This window comes from Pyrgilauda ruficollis, unplaced genomic scaffold (assembly GCF_017590135.1).
Source record: "Pyrgilauda ruficollis isolate IOZ18807 unplaced genomic scaffold, ASM1759013v1 scaffold96, whole genome shotgun sequence".
NCBI classification, from domain to species: domain Eukaryota; kingdom Metazoa; phylum Chordata; class Aves; order Passeriformes; family Passeridae; genus Pyrgilauda; species Pyrgilauda ruficollis.
In genome coordinates, this window is record NW_024531710.1 from 1,079,603 (window position 1) to 1,095,693 (window position 16,091).

General features: G+C 44.7%; 1 protein-coding gene across 3 annotated transcripts in view; it reads right to left on the reverse strand.

Annotated features, from left to right (window-relative positions):
• The window catches only part of PSTPIP1 (proline-serine-threonine phosphatase interacting protein 1), a 50,537-nt gene that overhangs the window by 26,757 nt on the left and 7,689 nt on the right, over window positions 1-16,091 (reverse strand). For 2 of the 3 annotated variants that reach the window (XM_041489732.1, XM_041489730.1), the window contains exons 4-5: window positions 6,892-6,992; window positions 3,207-3,281 (exon numbers count right to left, since the gene is read on the reverse strand). In XM_041489732.1, coding sequence (XP_041345666.1) covers window positions 3,207-3,281; window positions 6,892-6,992 — 176 coding nt within the window. Of the gene's footprint in view, window positions 1-3,206; window positions 3,282-6,891; window positions 6,993-10,070; window positions 10,129-16,091 lie in introns of all 3 variants that reach the window. The other variant, XM_041489731.1, reaches the window with a different exon arrangement.

The window sequence follows — 16,091 nt, forward strand, 5'->3', positions numbered from 1 at the left end:
CCTGAGCTCAGAGTGGTTCTCAGTGCTGGGGGGTCTGCAGAGGACACACCACGTCTCTTCCCCCAGGTCACTGATGTCACAGCTGGGGCTGGCCCTGAAGGGCCCTGTGTGCCTGGCCTGGAGCTGTCCCTGCCAGGCTTGGGACAAAGCTCTTTGTCAGAGGAGCTGGAGCCATGCTTAGGGAACATCCAGGGATAGAGGATGGCATCCTGGTGGCTGCTGTTGCCTAGAGTCTTCTTGAATCAAGAGAGAGTGGTCCCAGATTGCTCTTACATTCCAGTTAGCCTTCCTTACAATCTTTTGAGTCAGCAGCATATTCCTTCATCTGTGTCTTTGGTGAAAAAAGGGCAGTAGCATCTATTTATACATTTAGCTGAGTTCAGCAAGTTGCTCCAGCTGAAGCAGAATTTGGGGGGAGAAGGAGCAAGCCTGAAAAAATGTTGAAATTGTTCTTTTCTTTGATTCAAAAAGAAATGCTTTTAAAATATAGGGCAGGCTTGGGAGAGAAGTGTTTTCTGCAGCAGTGGCCACCACGTGGTGCAGTGGGCCATCACCTTCTCCAGGCTGCTCTGGTGCTTGGCATTTACTCATCTTCTTATTGCCTGCACCTTGTTTTGTGCTATCCTGACTGTGCTGAAATATCAACCTCGGCCTTGCAGTTGTTTCTCTTAAGGTCTTCTGGGAATTTTCTCAGGCTGGAAGGTTTTGGGTGTTTGTTGTGGATGCATTTTTTATGTTCCTTTTATAGATTTTTTTGAAAGGGTATCAGGTACCCTCCTGATATTAGCAACTACTGTGGTGTGAATTTCCCAGGAGAAGTGACAGAAAGCCTTAGTATCTGAGATATTTTAAAGGTGGCTAAATTTAAGACTAGAGGACAATAATTTTGCATTAGCAAGAAAATGACTGAGTGATTTAAAATTAGTAATTCCTGCTCCTCTGCCATACATAGCATGGCACAGGAATGTCTGTAAAAAAAACCCTGGAAGCTACTTTTTTTTGGGTGATTGTCAGATGGAAGTTTTAGGTACAAATACATTAGACTTTAAGAAATACTGCTACCCAAAACTGCATTTGAAGATGTGAACAGCCCTGCTCAGCCTATCAAGTACTTGTAGCTCTATTAGGAGTTAGTATGCTGGATGAAAATAGGGAGTCCTATAAAGAGGAAACACTTGGAAAAATGCACTGGCACAGTTGCAGCACAGTCCTTTCAAGCTTTTCTTATTATAGAGAGTACATAGATTCCCTCCCTCAAGTCTCCCTGAAGGACTGACCTTGAGGGCAGAACTGCTGCCAGCAATCAATGTCATATAAACAAACAGAAACTTCACACTGAGGAGAACACACGGGCACAGAAAATTCAGCAATTTTAAGGCATCAAAACCAAACACTGCATTTTCTTGTGTTGTTCCAGCCCTGGACAGACTTTAGTTTTCTCTGATTTTTTGTTTGCCCTGGACAAATGCCCTTGACTCTCTGTGTAATTCCTTAAACAATCAGAGGATGCTGGATAAGAGAGAGCTAAGTGTCCTCTCTGCTTCAGACCAGGCACAGTGAGACACTTGCTCTGATAAAAGCATCAGCACAGAGCTGGTCTCTCCCTGGCCAGGTGTGGCTTATGGAAACACAGTAAATCAGCTCCACAGCACAGCTTTGTTTGTGTATTCAGCCTTCCCTCCATGCCAAGCTATAAAATTGCTGGATCAAAGTGGGGCTGGGCCCAAGTCCAAACTTCCCCCCACCTTGAGGGGAACTTGGATCCATATCCCAACACTGAGACTTGGCTCTGCTTCTAAATCAAGCTCTCATAATCTCTTGAGAATAGGCAGACCCATGAATTGTGCACTGAGTTACCAAAGGGCAGCCAAAGCTGCTTGTTGCTGAACACATTTGCTCTGCCTGTCCTGTGTTGCCAGTAAAGGAGATGAGGTGAAGCCTTTCTTTGATCCTGGAATGCTGATCTTAGCCTTTGGGTTGAGAAAAACCCATCCATTCTTAACCTGATGTTTTAATGTCAGAATATTTCTTCTTCTCCTTCCTTTTCACCGATTAGGTCAGTGAACTGAGCCACCAGAGAGGCAGAAGCCATCTCCTGGGACTGTGGCATCCCTGGGTGCTGCTCAGGGACCAGGCAGAGCTGGAGCACTGGCAGGGAAAGCCTTGCACATGCCCCTAGCATTACCCAGCTCTTGGGTAGGCACAGCAGTGTCTGTGCCAGCCTTGCTGTGCCACCAGAGAGCCACAGTGGTGCTGGGGGATCGCTGGCACCTGCCTGCCATGGCAGGGCAAAGCTTTGGGGTCAAGCTTCCCCATAAAATATGGACAGGAAACCACTTGCACTGGCAGTGATAAATCAACGTGAAAAGGAGACTGCAATTAAGAAATGAGATATGGGATGGAGGAGGGGAGCAGGCCCCAGGGATCAATAGAGCTGGTTTGTGTTTAGATTGAGGTCTTCTCTTTCAGGATCGTCTTCTGTGACCCCACATCTTCATCCTCTGCCATCTTATTACTGTATTATTACTTGTTACAATAATGACAAAATGTCTCATTATTGCAGCTGCCATCAATAATAGCAGCAGTTTATCAGCAGTGTTTATTAAGTTAAATTCCTTACCAATATCTATCTTCCCCTCCCAACACAATTTATACATCATTTAATATAGTAATGGAGGAGACAGAGAAAAATATATGTCATCTTAGTGTATTTCAGTAGTTCCATTGAATTATTTCAAATTAGGTCCCTTCAAAGAAATTTACATTTTGTATTCCTAAGCTAAGCCTTTCTTCCTGCTGCAGAAGCTGATTTTTGGGCTCTTTGTATTTGTTCTGTCGCAGTCTCTCAGTGTTCACCAGCTTTCCAGAATTGTCAAGCCACCATGCTAATCATTTCACAACCTTTTCCGTTCTCTTTTTTCCCCATCATTTGGTCTGCTTTTGGAAGCAAATATTAAACATTAAGAATCTTGAAATAATAAAAAAAAATCTCAGGAAAGGACCTACTGGCAGTTTCTAAATAGAGACTATTCACAAATAATGAATCCCACTGTGAAGGACTGTGGTGTTTCCCCACTTTCCCTATACATTGTGAAGAGTTGTGTACTGAAATGAATGATTGTGCCCTCATTCACAGGCAAAACACAGCAGTCTGGTATTTCTTCCAAAATAATTTTGTTTGCAGTAATAATAAAAGAATTCCTTACTTGATTTCTGTTTGTCCTCCTGCTTTTCGGGCAATTTGAACCAGCTCTTTCCCATATCTCTCTTCTGCTTGTGCTCTGTTAAAAGAAAAACTTACTCAATTTCTCTTAGTGGTACCAGGATCACATTTACACAAATCCTGTAATTTTACCTGAGGTGCAAAACATCAGAAATGCAACTTATTTGATTTCTCTGTCTCCTCAATCCTAATGCTGTTAGTTAACCTCTGAAATACTTTGGGTAAGTTATTTCTGGAAGAAATGAGATAAAAATGAAGCCCATCTTCATGGCTTTGGTTACTGTGGAATGCCATGTTCAGCTCTGCCCCCAAAACATGGATTCTTGGGAAGAAGGAGGTGAACAGAGACGAGATGAAGTGTTCAGAACAGAACAAAAGGAACTTAAAAATGATGGCTGACTCAATCCATGAAAACAGCGGCTGTGAGGGCAGTGAAGAGTAGGTTCCAAAGGATCCATCCAAGAAATGTTGAGAATAAATGGGAGCCAAGGGTAGCAGGAGTATTTCCATCCATTAGAAAGATGAGACACCGCTGGAAGAGCTGCCATGGAGGCTGAGGGCAAAGGAGCCCTGGTGGTTGTGTGGTGAGGCTGGGGCAGCTTTGTGGAAGGGACAATGTCACCTAATGGGGAACTGTAACTGGTGACTCAGGAAAGTGGCTCTGTTTCTATGGTTAATAAAGAAATACAAATATTTCCTTTGCTTTCCCTTCCCCCAGCACTGGAGGAAACTTCTATTCTCTTTAAAAAAAGTATTTGTACTAAATGTGCTACTTCCTTTCTCCTGGGGGCAAGACCAGGGTGGAACCAAGTTGACAGTCTTGAGCAGCTGCTAAAAACTATGGGATGGTCAATAATAAATAATGAACAGATAGCCTGGTGCTACCACCTGGAGGGAGGGATGATTTTGTTTAGGGTCCAGTTCTCAAAAGCAGTTTCAAAGCATTTCAAACTGTTTTGGCCTGAAACTTGGCACCTTAGAGAAACGTACTCTTTTGATGTGGGTGTAAGGCCGTACAACCCTGCTGGGTTTTAGTCCCATCAATCTTCTCACTTGGCCAGGAGGTGCTTTGTATGCCTTTGCTGAATTCCAGCAGTTTGAAGGCTGGTCTTGCAGTTTTGCCCCACGGCAGCTGTTGGGGTGGGTCCCTGAGAGGGTCCCACCGCCCCTCCTGCTGCCCCTGGGCTCTGGGAGCACCTTGCCTTGCAGCCAAGGTGCTCAGGTGCAAACCCACATCTCCTGGCACCTGAGGCAGGCTCATGCCAGGACTCTCCCCAGCCCAAGGAGATCAGTCAGGCTGCTGGAGCAGCAGTGCTGCCCTGCAGCAGGAGCAGTGTTCCTGGCCTCTGTCCATGGCTGCCACAAGTGGAACACTGCATGTGCTGCTGCTGCACTCAGAACTGCTGTGTTTCAGTGGGGTGTTCCTACATCACTGCTTGGCATTCCTGTTAGAGGAATAGGGTGCAAATCATGGTGACAGGCCATGCAGAGGCACCACTTCTTTTTCATGTTAGATGAATGAAATTTCATCAAAATGGAAATACGCTCCAGACACATAATGCTGCAGAAGAAGAACAGATTAATTTTCTTCTGATTTCAGTATCAAGAAAGTCTTCTGTGTCAGAGGCTTTGCTTAGTGCCAGTGCCTGTGAAGCAATGAGAATTACTCCAGTAATTACTCCCCCTTTGCTTGCTCAGTACACAGGTATCTCATGGAAAAAAGAATGGCCAGCTTTTAAGCCAGTCCCAGCTCCTGAAACCTCAGCATGGATGGGACTGGATTAGGCCAGGGTCAGATGAATTTGACAGGAGGCTGACACCATCTCTTCACGTCTTTATGCTGCTTTTTCCACTTTCCAGCAGTCCTGCACACAGCTTCTAGGTTTCCCTGCAGCCGTTCAGAGATAGAACATACTTTGTGTTTTAACCCTGGGCTTTGTTCTGGAATACAATTGCTTTCTCACTCCCAAACCTCTTAGGCCCTTCTCTGGGCTAATTAGGGGATTTGTGGTTGGAAGTTTTGGTTTGTGGAGTGTTAGTGTGGCCAGGGCCAGGGCAGCTGCTTTCAGGACTGCAGGAGTCCTTGTTGAAACTCCAACGTGAACCACATGGTATGGGCAGCCTCTAGGAAGAGATTCATCCCATCCTTTGATCTTCTGCTGGGTCATTCCTACGAGTGACGTGAGGACAAGCTGAAACAAACATCTGCCAGCGATAAACTGGAAATCACATCTTTGACTTGGTGCCCATTCTCATCTCCTTTTCCTCCCCCCAACAGGCACGTACACACACAGGCACACACACCTACATAGGATCTCTGCAATGTCTTGGGGATGTGAAAAACCTCATGGAAATATTTGCAAAATGACTGTACATGTATTTTTTCTTCTTTATGGAAAGAACTTTGTGCCTCCACCATAAACCAGGAAAAACCTCATCCTGCAACTTTCAGAAGCCTCTGTGATATTTTGGAAGGAGCACAGGCGTGTGTAGCGTCTGATGCAGAATTGCACTGCCCAAGGCCTGCAGTGCAGTTCTGGTCTCTGCAAGGTATGAGGCATAAAGGAGCTATTTTAAACACTGGCAGCTAAGCTGCCATCAGGCAGATGTGACTTCAGGACTGTGTGATGCATGCCAATACCACAGGCTTCCACTGGTGGTTGAGAAAAGCAACTTAAATAGCTTCAGGTTTAGATGGGAGACTTCACAGGATGTGAAACGGCCACCTTTGAGTCTGACAAGTCACACCCCTTTGAAAGTCCTAGGGCTTTAAAATCAGCCTTCAGAAAACCACTCTAAACCCAAAAAAGTAGATGGGGACAGCATGGGAAGAAAAAGCAGGAAGGCAGAGCAATATTCATAAGGTGACAGTGCTGAGATGAGCTGCTCTGAGATTGCCTCCTGGATATATAAGCCCTGTTTGTGTGGTCTTTCCTGCATGCCATGCCTGAGTAAGTGTGTGCTTCATGCTACATGCTGAAGCTGCTGAAGCCACCTAAAAACAGAACCAAATTTCAGGGCTGTTTTTCTAAGTCACAGCTACAAAAATGAATGGCAAAGGAGCCAGAGCAGCAGTGTGATACATATTTTCTCACCCATAAAATTGTCAGCTGTCCATAGTTGCTGTTGAGAAGCACCAAGAAGCACATAATCAGGAGCATAAACTACAACATCGTTACTCAAAGCCTGCTAAGGCTGGTGAACAACAGGGGCTGGTTTGAGTGTCTGGGTAAGGCTTTAGGTAGCATTTTATGTAGCTTTGTATTTGAAAAAGTCTCATTTTTGGCAGGAAACTGAAACAGTGCCTGTGGCAACAGCATGTTCAAAGAGAAACAAAAAAGTGCAAGTCATTTTTGGCTTGCAAAAGGGGAAACTTAAAAATGCTACTTGTGGATGTAGGTGCTACTGTGTGCTTCTGGACTCATAATGAGGAGCTTAGTGGAGCTCTGGGTTTCTGACTCTTTCAACCTTCTTTTCCCTTCTCAAGTCTTTGAGATTTCTATTTATCTGCCTTCACAGCACAAGGCTGGGATTCAAATTACTCAGGTTTTTCTATGTAACCTCATAACAATACCAAACTGAGAAACAGCCTGCTATTCCCTTCCAGATGCCAAATGAGACAAAAAAAGGAGGCTGTTCACACTTTTTTTCACTCTGGTTTTCAATACCTCTGCTTGAGCAAATCCTCCACATCTTTGCACATCTTCTTCCCCTCCAGTAGCCGCTGTACGAGCACCTCGTAGCCAGTGTGGAAGGTGAACTCCTTGCACTGAAGACAGAAAGAAAAAGTAATAGCTGTTAAGCACATCAGTTCCTCTTACCTTAATTATAATTCTTGATTCTTAATTCCTCTTACTATATTTCTAAAAAGAAAGGTCAGAGTCAGCTCAGTACAAATATCAGCCTGTGGGGCAGTGACTGTGCCACCTGGGCAGCGGTGTTTTCATGGACAGCATTTCTGTGTTCTACTTCTGCTCCTCCCACTGCCTCACAACAGGATCAGGACAAGCCATTTTTCCACAGGGAGCCTGAGTTAACCAGTACATAGTGATAATGCTATTGAAAATGGAGTGGGGAATGTTTTCTGAGCTTTATGTTACAGCATTATGGTAAAATCACGGGCTGTGAAACCATAAAGAGAATGAGTGTGTTCCTTCCCTCAAGCAGTTTATCTACAATACAAGCCCTTACATATGAACTGAATGCAGTTTATACATCCATCCACTGTCCCCTAAGCAGTTACCATTTAATAAATGGGTTACTTTATTGCTTTCCACCACCACTGTGAAGAAGACAGCTGTTTAAGTTTTGGTACTTGGAAAAGATTCTCTGGCAAGCAACTGCTGAGCACTTGGGCTTGTGCCTTGGCTTCCTTGTTGCTGGGACTGGAGAGGAGCAGGGGAGCTCTGGGGATGAATGGTGGCGGTCCATGGCAGCCTCAGCCAGGTGAGGTGCTGCTCACACAGGCCTTGGGGCTTCTGTGGAGATTTGCAGATCTAGGAACAATTTTTTTTGGTTCTTCAAGAGCTAGGATAAATTTCTGCAGACAATCCATGTAAACCTACAGGCTGTAGTAACATTTCCCGTGTCACAGTCCACTGTTAAAGCCATCACCCCTGAAGAAACAGGATCTCAAGCCCAAAACATTAGTTTTCCTAATGTTTCCAAGGGCAATTTACATACACATCACAGGAAGGGGTCCTGCTGTGAAATAAATGAGAAGCAGCAAGTTTTGCCATTCAGAGACAAAAGTAGGAAAGCTTCTGGGTAATACCCTGACAATGGACTTAGCACTTCCCCCTCTCTCTTTTTTTTTTTTTTTTTTGAGGACATTCCAATGGCAGAAGGCATTGCTGCTGCAAAAAAAATTACTATAAATGCCTCCCTCTGCCTGGCAGAAACTCTGGTCAGATGCTCCACAACCAACTCACACCCCCAGCATTTTAATTGTATATTTTCAGATGCAATCAGCTATATCCCATAGCTGTGTACACAGCTTTCTTGTCCCAGAAATGCTGCCCATGAGGTAAGTGAAAATATCCTGTGGGTTGGTATCACCACAGCAGTCAGCCACTGCCACAGGCAATGAAGGCAGAGTGATAAGCTCATTGTGAAGTTAGTCTGCCTTTCTGTTCAATATCTCTCTTTGTCCAGTGAATGCTAAAACTCAGCTGGTGTCTTTCCCCACCTATTTTAAACTGGTGCAGTTGTTACACTGAAAGGACGACAAATTCTTTATGTCTGAGAGAACACTTATTAAATTCCCTAAGCAGAGAATGCAACTCCCACTTGTTATAACCCAAAAACATGCACACAAACACAGCAGTGTGCTGGGGGCAGCCTGATGGGCTGAGTCCACTGGGCAGTTTCATCAGGCCCCTGGAAGCATCGCTGCCTGCCAGGTTCCTCTGGGGTTTGTTCCTCTAGCTGGTCCTTGTAGAGAGATTTGGCTCCTAAGGAGGATTCATTTAATCTGTCTCCATTTTGGGGGGCATTCATCTCAAAATTTGCTTCCTTGTCCTCCTCTGTGTTCCCAAAGAATGTGGAGGCCCTGTTTCAGAGCCACCAGGGTCAGAAATGCAAACCAGGGCTCGCAGGCAGAGCTCTGGCTGTGCTCTGAACAGCTCGTGCCACCTGCCTGGGCTGCAGAGGGAGAGGAAACGCCACAGCCAGGGTGAGACAAGTGTGAGCTGCTCTGGGCACTCATCCTGCAGCACTGCTTCTTAATTTCCAACCACAAGGGAGCCATGAATCACTCAGGCTTCAGCTTACTTACACAAATGTTTCTCTTTTATTTCAACAGCTCTATTTCTTCTTTCACGTGTTGTACAACTGCATCCTCTCTCAGCCTCTCCCTGCATCCAAACAAACCTCCTCTGCTCTTTCCTGGCATTCTGCTTTGTCATCCCATTGATTCCCATGTGTTGTTATAGCACCTGTTCAAGGCTGGATAAATCCATGTTGGACAAGGATGATGCTTTACCACTCCAGTAAAGACCAAGTAATGCTTTTTACCATGGCATTAATGTCAGCTCTCAAAAAACCACTTTTGGTCCATCAGAGGATTGTATTTGCCTTCTTTCACTATCAAATCATAGCAGTGGCACTTAAATGAGCTATGATCTACAGATATACCTGCAATTCTGTCTTCTCCTGCTATTTTATTCAACAAGGTCTCAGAGTATATTGGATTTTTTCATTACTGATCTCTTACTCCCATTTTGTACTTTGAAACTTTGATTTTTATCTGTTTTCTGTTATCCCACGCTTGAAGGTTATCAGATACTTCCTGTACAATATTTCATCCTACCTATTTGTTTCAAGCACAGCTATTTCCAGCCCATTCTTCAGGTCTTATGGCAGGATCCAGCACCTGCCCCATATCAGTGTCTTTGCCCATTTTAGAGTTCTTCCTCTGCTTTGTCTGTTCAGCCCCGTTGTGTTTTTATCTAGTGTCTTAAGGATTTCCTGTGTAGCACCATAACTGACCCCACATTTTCTTTGTCAAGACAATCAGACAGCAAGATTGGATCTCATTAAACAACTGTCTAGCCTTGCTAAGCTGTCTCGCCTCTATTCTATTTTCCATTTACCATTTTGTGTTATAATTAGCACCCGCATTGAGTGGTTTTGCAAAAGCTGTTAAGCTGCACTAGTCAGACAATGCTTAGTACTTCTCAGGAAGGATTTTGTTATGATTCTAAGAACTAATGAATAGTCAAAGAACTATATTTTTTAGAAATTAGAAAAATGCTTTAATTAGATAATAAATATAGGCATTAAATGTGTAAAACATCATTTGCTTATACTAAAATCTAGTTGCTTAGAAGAGGGCGATTTGACTCACCACCAGTAATTTCTCCCATTGCCAGTAAAGGGATTCTGCGTAGTCAAAGCCTGTGTGGCTGTGAAAGAGGATTTAATCCTTGTTACTAAAAAAGATTAGTTATTTCTTGTTGTCCAACAGGCCTATAATTACCAACAAGAAATGCTTGACAGAATTTCAGTGTTTTGAGCAGAGTTGTGCTGTCCTGAAATTCACCCCCTAACTCTGCACGTGTGCTCTGCTCTCTGCCTGGGGATTTTCTTCTTGTTTTCTTCTTGAAAATCCTTGATAAAGGAGGGGCAGCCTTTCCTCCCCTCTACCCAGTAACAAAAGCTGCTTCCCTCCAGTGCAATGAGCAGCACTGTTCTTTCAGAGACAAAATAAATGTGGAGGGGATTACAGCACTGAAACCCTATAAACTACCTTATAAACTACCCTATAAACCCCTATAAACTACAACTTCTGTGCTGTAGTTTAAGCAGAACAGTTTTTCCTGGAACATTTGAAAGGAGGCATGGAACCCTGCAAGCAGAGATGATGACAGTGAGCACGCTGGGATACCCATTCTTCTTTCCACTTTTTCCCTCTGAGGATTAACAATGCTGCTCCCTCTTCCCATCAGCATTTTCCTGTGAGATCTGTGCCTTGGGACTGTGCCCTGTCCCTCCTGGTACAGGTTTCTCCATGGGTAACCACCCAGGCAAATGCTGGGAGTTAATTGTGGGAGAGATTATTCAGGGCTGACCCTGAGCTGATTCCTGCAACCATCAGGGAGAGGCTCCAAGGAATTTGCTTTGGTGATGAAGTCTGCAAGGGAAGACTAGCAGTGTCAGCTCCCTGCCCAGAGGGTAGGAAGTACCCAGATTGCTGGGGGGTGACACCATTTCTTCTTACCTTCTGGTGGCACCAAGCTGAGTGACCTTGTGCCTTTAACTCCCTAAGGAGCAGCCTTATTCAAGAACATATTCCTCAGAGCCTCGTGCTGCTGGGTGCTCAGATGGAACTGCAAGGCTTTTTAAGAGTTTACATTTTGAAGTAAAAAGGCTACTATTGTAATAATATCAAGGAAGAAAGACTAAAATGCTGTGCTCATTTCTGAAGCAGCTTTCAGTAAATAGCTTTTCCAATGGATAGAACTGAAGCAAAATGATCCAAACTCATGTACAAAGCACTCATGGCACACCCTGCATGTCCAGCTGGTGATGGTCTGAAGCAAACCCATCCAAAGTCATGTACAAAGTACTCATGGCACACCCTGCATGTCCAGCTGGTGATGGTCACAGTGATGTGAGCTCATCAGGCCATTGTGGCTGTGGTGAGGCAACTCTGGGCTTTTCTGCTGTGGCTGCTCTCCTGGGAGCATTTCTAACCATGCTGGCACCTGGCTTCCCCATCCAGGGCTTTGTTTAGAGGTGCTTTACATAGCACAACTCAGAGCTCTCCCTGCTCCTGCAGGATTAGCCAGCTTGGCAGCACCTTAGCATCTCCCCCAGGGCAGCCTCTGCTGCTGAGGCTGTGTGTCCTGTTTGGGGAGTGCCAGAGCTCCACCTGGGCTTGCTGCAGGGCTCTGGGAGCTGCAGCTCTGCCTCTCAGCAGGAAAGGTCTCATCCCAGCATCTCCAGCTGCAGCACCTGCTCACCTGCTTTCTGAAAGGAACCGGGTCCAGGAGGTAACAGGGACAGTAACCCCAGGGTACAGCTGGGCAGTGGCACCACCCTGATGGGCAGGAAGGGCTGGAAAATGAAAATCTCTACAGCAGACACTGGGTGCACTGCTCAGTACCCAGCAGGACAGTGCTGAGCTGTTGTGGTGCTAAACACAGCATCAGAATCCACACACAGTACCTGCTCTGCCTCTCAGGGGGCCTGGCACGAGCAATGACAGCCATAGCAGAGCTCTCAGGGGCTCCTTCAGCCTAATCTGCCCTCACTTAGGAATTATGTGAAATGTATTATCTGCTAACATTAAAAACAATATTTTAACCCCCCCCCCCCACTTTTGCTTAAGTTTGAAAGTATTTAGCTGTCAAAGTTCATTCTTCATCTTGGTTCCTAATGATATTTTTCCAAAGCTTGTATCAGAAGTGTTCTCACGTGGTTGTGGACTGAAAATGCCAAATGCTGCTACCTGATCCAAATAAACTACTAATACAGATTTTCAAAGAGAAAACTAATTGATACTGAATATGTTATGAGTATTTTTGGAATTTTTCTCTAAATCGAATTTTTTTTGTATTCATATCTAGTTTAGTTTAGGTAAACATAACAGTTTTAGTGAAATAAAAACTTAAGATCCACTTTTTCAGAGTTACAAAGGAAATAACTACTGGTGTGAGGAGGAAGTTTAGAGAGAACAGGGCACAGTGAAGTTTTGAACAAGCATCATTTTGACAATATCTTTTTCAACTGTCAGAAATAAATCCTTTCTATCCACAGTGGTATCACACATGATAGCTAAGTCCTGGACTGAAAGTTAGTTGTTCTGACTGAGTTAAATCAATTAATTGTATTCGTGCATCATACCACTGGGTACTGGCCCTGAGTGTTTCAAGTCTTGTTCCCTTGATCTGCCAGTCTCCTTGTCAAGAGCTCTGCCAAGGGCTTTGTATGTGTAGAGGAGCAGCAAACAGACCTAACAGCCAAATATTACTTAGAATCTCCAAGTACATTGGACTGGATATTTCCTGTCATGGCATGGCTTTTCACTGTAATTCAATCACTTGCTTTATGTTTCATGGTTTTTCCCCTGGTACACTTTAAAATTTCCTAGTGTTTCTAGAAACATACTCCTGATAGAAAGTGTTTTGGGTAGTTTACTGCTGTCTTTCTGCACCATCCCACTCTCCTGGAATAAAGAGGACAGCAGTGAGCACTCTGCTGTGTGTGTGCTGAAATCCCCTGTCCAGCTCTTATCTCAGGGGTGCCCTGCTGTGATAAGAGCTGCTTTGCTGCTGCTTCCTGCTGCACAGCTGCTGTCCCAGCTCTGCTCCACTGCAGAGGCACATGAAGGAGCCCTTTTCAAAACCAACCCCAGCTTTTCAGCCTGGCCTTCCTCTGCCTGGCCCTGGGAATGTGCCAGCAGCTGAAAAGGCAGCTCAGCAACCCCATTCTGAGCTGAGCACACACATGGGGGAAGGTCACCATGCCCAAAGCAGAGTGGTGTCACATCGGAAACCTCTGACCAAAATGTTCTCCCCTGACCAGTGCTGGGTGTGATACGAGACCTTTTACACACACGTTCATGTCATAACCAACTGCTTAGTGGGTTTAAAAGCATTTGCTGGTGCTGTACTGTGTAAGAGTTCCTTCTTCCCACTGGCTGAAATCAGTTGGAATGGATGGGAATGTGGTGGTTACTTGTGCTTTCCAAGACCGACTGCAGAATTTATATGAGCTTTAAAAAATCTATTTTTTTAAAGTATTGATTTTTTCCCCATATAAGCAGAAAAAGCAAGGAAGAGTAGGTGGATTGAAGCGGGCTGTACAAGATTTCTGTCACTTCTTGTAAATTCACTCTTTGTGTATCAAAAACATAAATGTTTGCTCAGGATATAGGTAGGGAATTTTGGTGATAATTCCACAAGTTGACTTGGGCATTTTCCACAAGGGCTTAGTTTGCAGTTTTGCTGCAGCCTGTTACCTAAATCTGACATGCAGTACCTTTCATGGGGAGCAAATGGTATTTATTGTCAGAAAACAGCATAGAGGTGAACCTTGAATGGGACCTTCAAAAATCAGAAGGGAAAAATCACTGCCTCTGCAGCATTCCAATTGCTGGGCTGCTAGACTGCCTCTCCCACTGCCCCTAGAGTGAGATTCTCACCAGACTTCAAACCTGCAGCAGCCAGGATAGTCAAAGTGAAATTGGGATCCACAAACTATACAGTAGCAGTGCAAATGACACGGATCAGAACAGTAACTCCCCAGTGGTCTTTTGCTCCTGACCCTGGGATTTTCTCCGAGAAGGAAATGGCTGATTTAGAGTTCTGCTGACAGAGGAATTCACTCCTCAGCTTCCTGAGCCCGAGCCCTCTCACTGGCATCCTAGACTGCTCGTATGTTATGTATTAGGCATTCTTACAGTCACAGCATATTGTTTGGCTCTCTTCATATTTTTATCACCCCTGATTTGCACGGATCCAAAGTGATGGCTGCACAAAGCCTGCCTCACTTTTGCAGGTGGTTTGCTGGCTGGCAGACTCATGGCACACAGGGAACAGCCTTGAGACAGGAAAGTCTCAATTCCAGTCTACTAAAAGGACCCTGCTTGTGCTTATTATCTCTGTTTTAGGTTGTCTTCTTAATAATTTGATTAAACATTATTCTGAGTGCAGTTCAGAGCCCCAGTGCTCCTGGGCTAGCAGAAGGAGAAAGGAGCCAGGAGACAGATATGCATCACAACAAAAAGCATGATGAAAAACTAGGAATCCATTCAGGAAATCCATATAGAACAAACTTCTGGAACACCTCTGTGATGGAGATTGTAAGAAATGGGACAGGAGGCAGCAGAATCCCTCACCAGCTTTTAATGGGAGTTTGATGTGGCTACATGACACAGGTTTGAGGTGGCAGCATCCCTTTGTATTTTCTCCATATGACTTCAGACAACAGCTAAATCCATAAATTAAAGTGGCTTCTCCTTGGGAGCCAACAGAGAGGCCAGAAGTGAGGATTTGCACCTGTCTTTCAGAAGGCACAGCACTGTTGCCATGGTCCTTCTGAAACATGACAGATAAACATGTCAATGGCGAGATCAGATGTTCCTTCAGTCTCCTACTGAGTAACATTAGCTACACAAGAGAAACTGGAAGAAAAATGAGGAGAAATAGAATCTTACAAGTAGAGGATACTTCTGTTTTACACAAAATAATGGTCAGAGATTACTTTTGTTTCTATTCCTCTTTGGTTCATCCACTTCCAGTTTCCTTCTCTGTTATAAGAGGTCTCCTCTCCTTCTACAAGCACTGTGAGCTCAGTCCCAGACCACGGTGAGTGAAACCTGAAGTAGCCCTGACTTGCTCAAGCACAGAGACAACTGTCCACCAGGTCTTACAGAGCCACTGGAACCAGACCTGCTTAGTTAGTACATTAATTTATTTTAAAAAACTATGTGTCTTTTTCCTCCTTGAATTAAAATGCTTAGAATTGTTTCCTATCAGTTCTGAAAAAGGCACTTCATAAAAGTCACTGCTGAACCCATGCTCTCTTTGTTACAGGTGTCCCATGGCACATGGGGAAGGGTAAAACTTCAGGAAATATTCCTAGATTCTTGCTGTAGAAGGGGAATGAATTAAAAATTTACTTCACTTCTTAGTAAAGATTATTTCAATATCTACATGTTACCAATTCCATTTCACAAGAGATCTTTGCCACCTAAATAATAATTTTCAACATATCCTATTACTCAATATGATGCAACATTCTTACACTGCATTAGTGTCTGATTGAGACACCCCCTGCCACAGCTGCCACACCACCCCCCATCTGCTGCCTGTCCAGGGAAGGGGAATTTCATCTGAACCTCTTTCTCCAGCTGTTTCATGTGGGGGTGAACCTCGTGGCCCAGGGAAGGCATGCCTGGACTCAGGCTGCAGGCAGTGGCTGTGGGCAAGGAAAGCTCCAGTTCCTGTTCCAGAGTGTGCCTTCCCCCTGCAGAGCTCCCAGAACTACAGAGGGCTTTTAGGAGCCTGTTCTCCTCCTCCTCCTCTCTGGTTAGCAAATGCACCTTCATTCTCCATCTCCAGAGAAAGCCTTTACCAGGTGTGAACTTTTTCATCAAAGCCCAGCTTTATCTTCCAAAGCAGCACCCCTACTTCCAGTAAAACAGTGTTTTCCCACAAAAAAAAAGATTCTGTCAGAAACCCATGTCCTAACCAAATGTTCATCCAGGCTCTTTCAATGGCAGGGCCCTCTTTTCCTTCTCCTGGTGCTCCTGGGGATTTCCATCCTGCTGAGCAGCAGCCCCAGGGTTGTTTGTCAGTCCTGACTTGTTAATAACCCTTCAGTAATTACAGCACCTACTGCGAGGAGCATCAAGTGATGA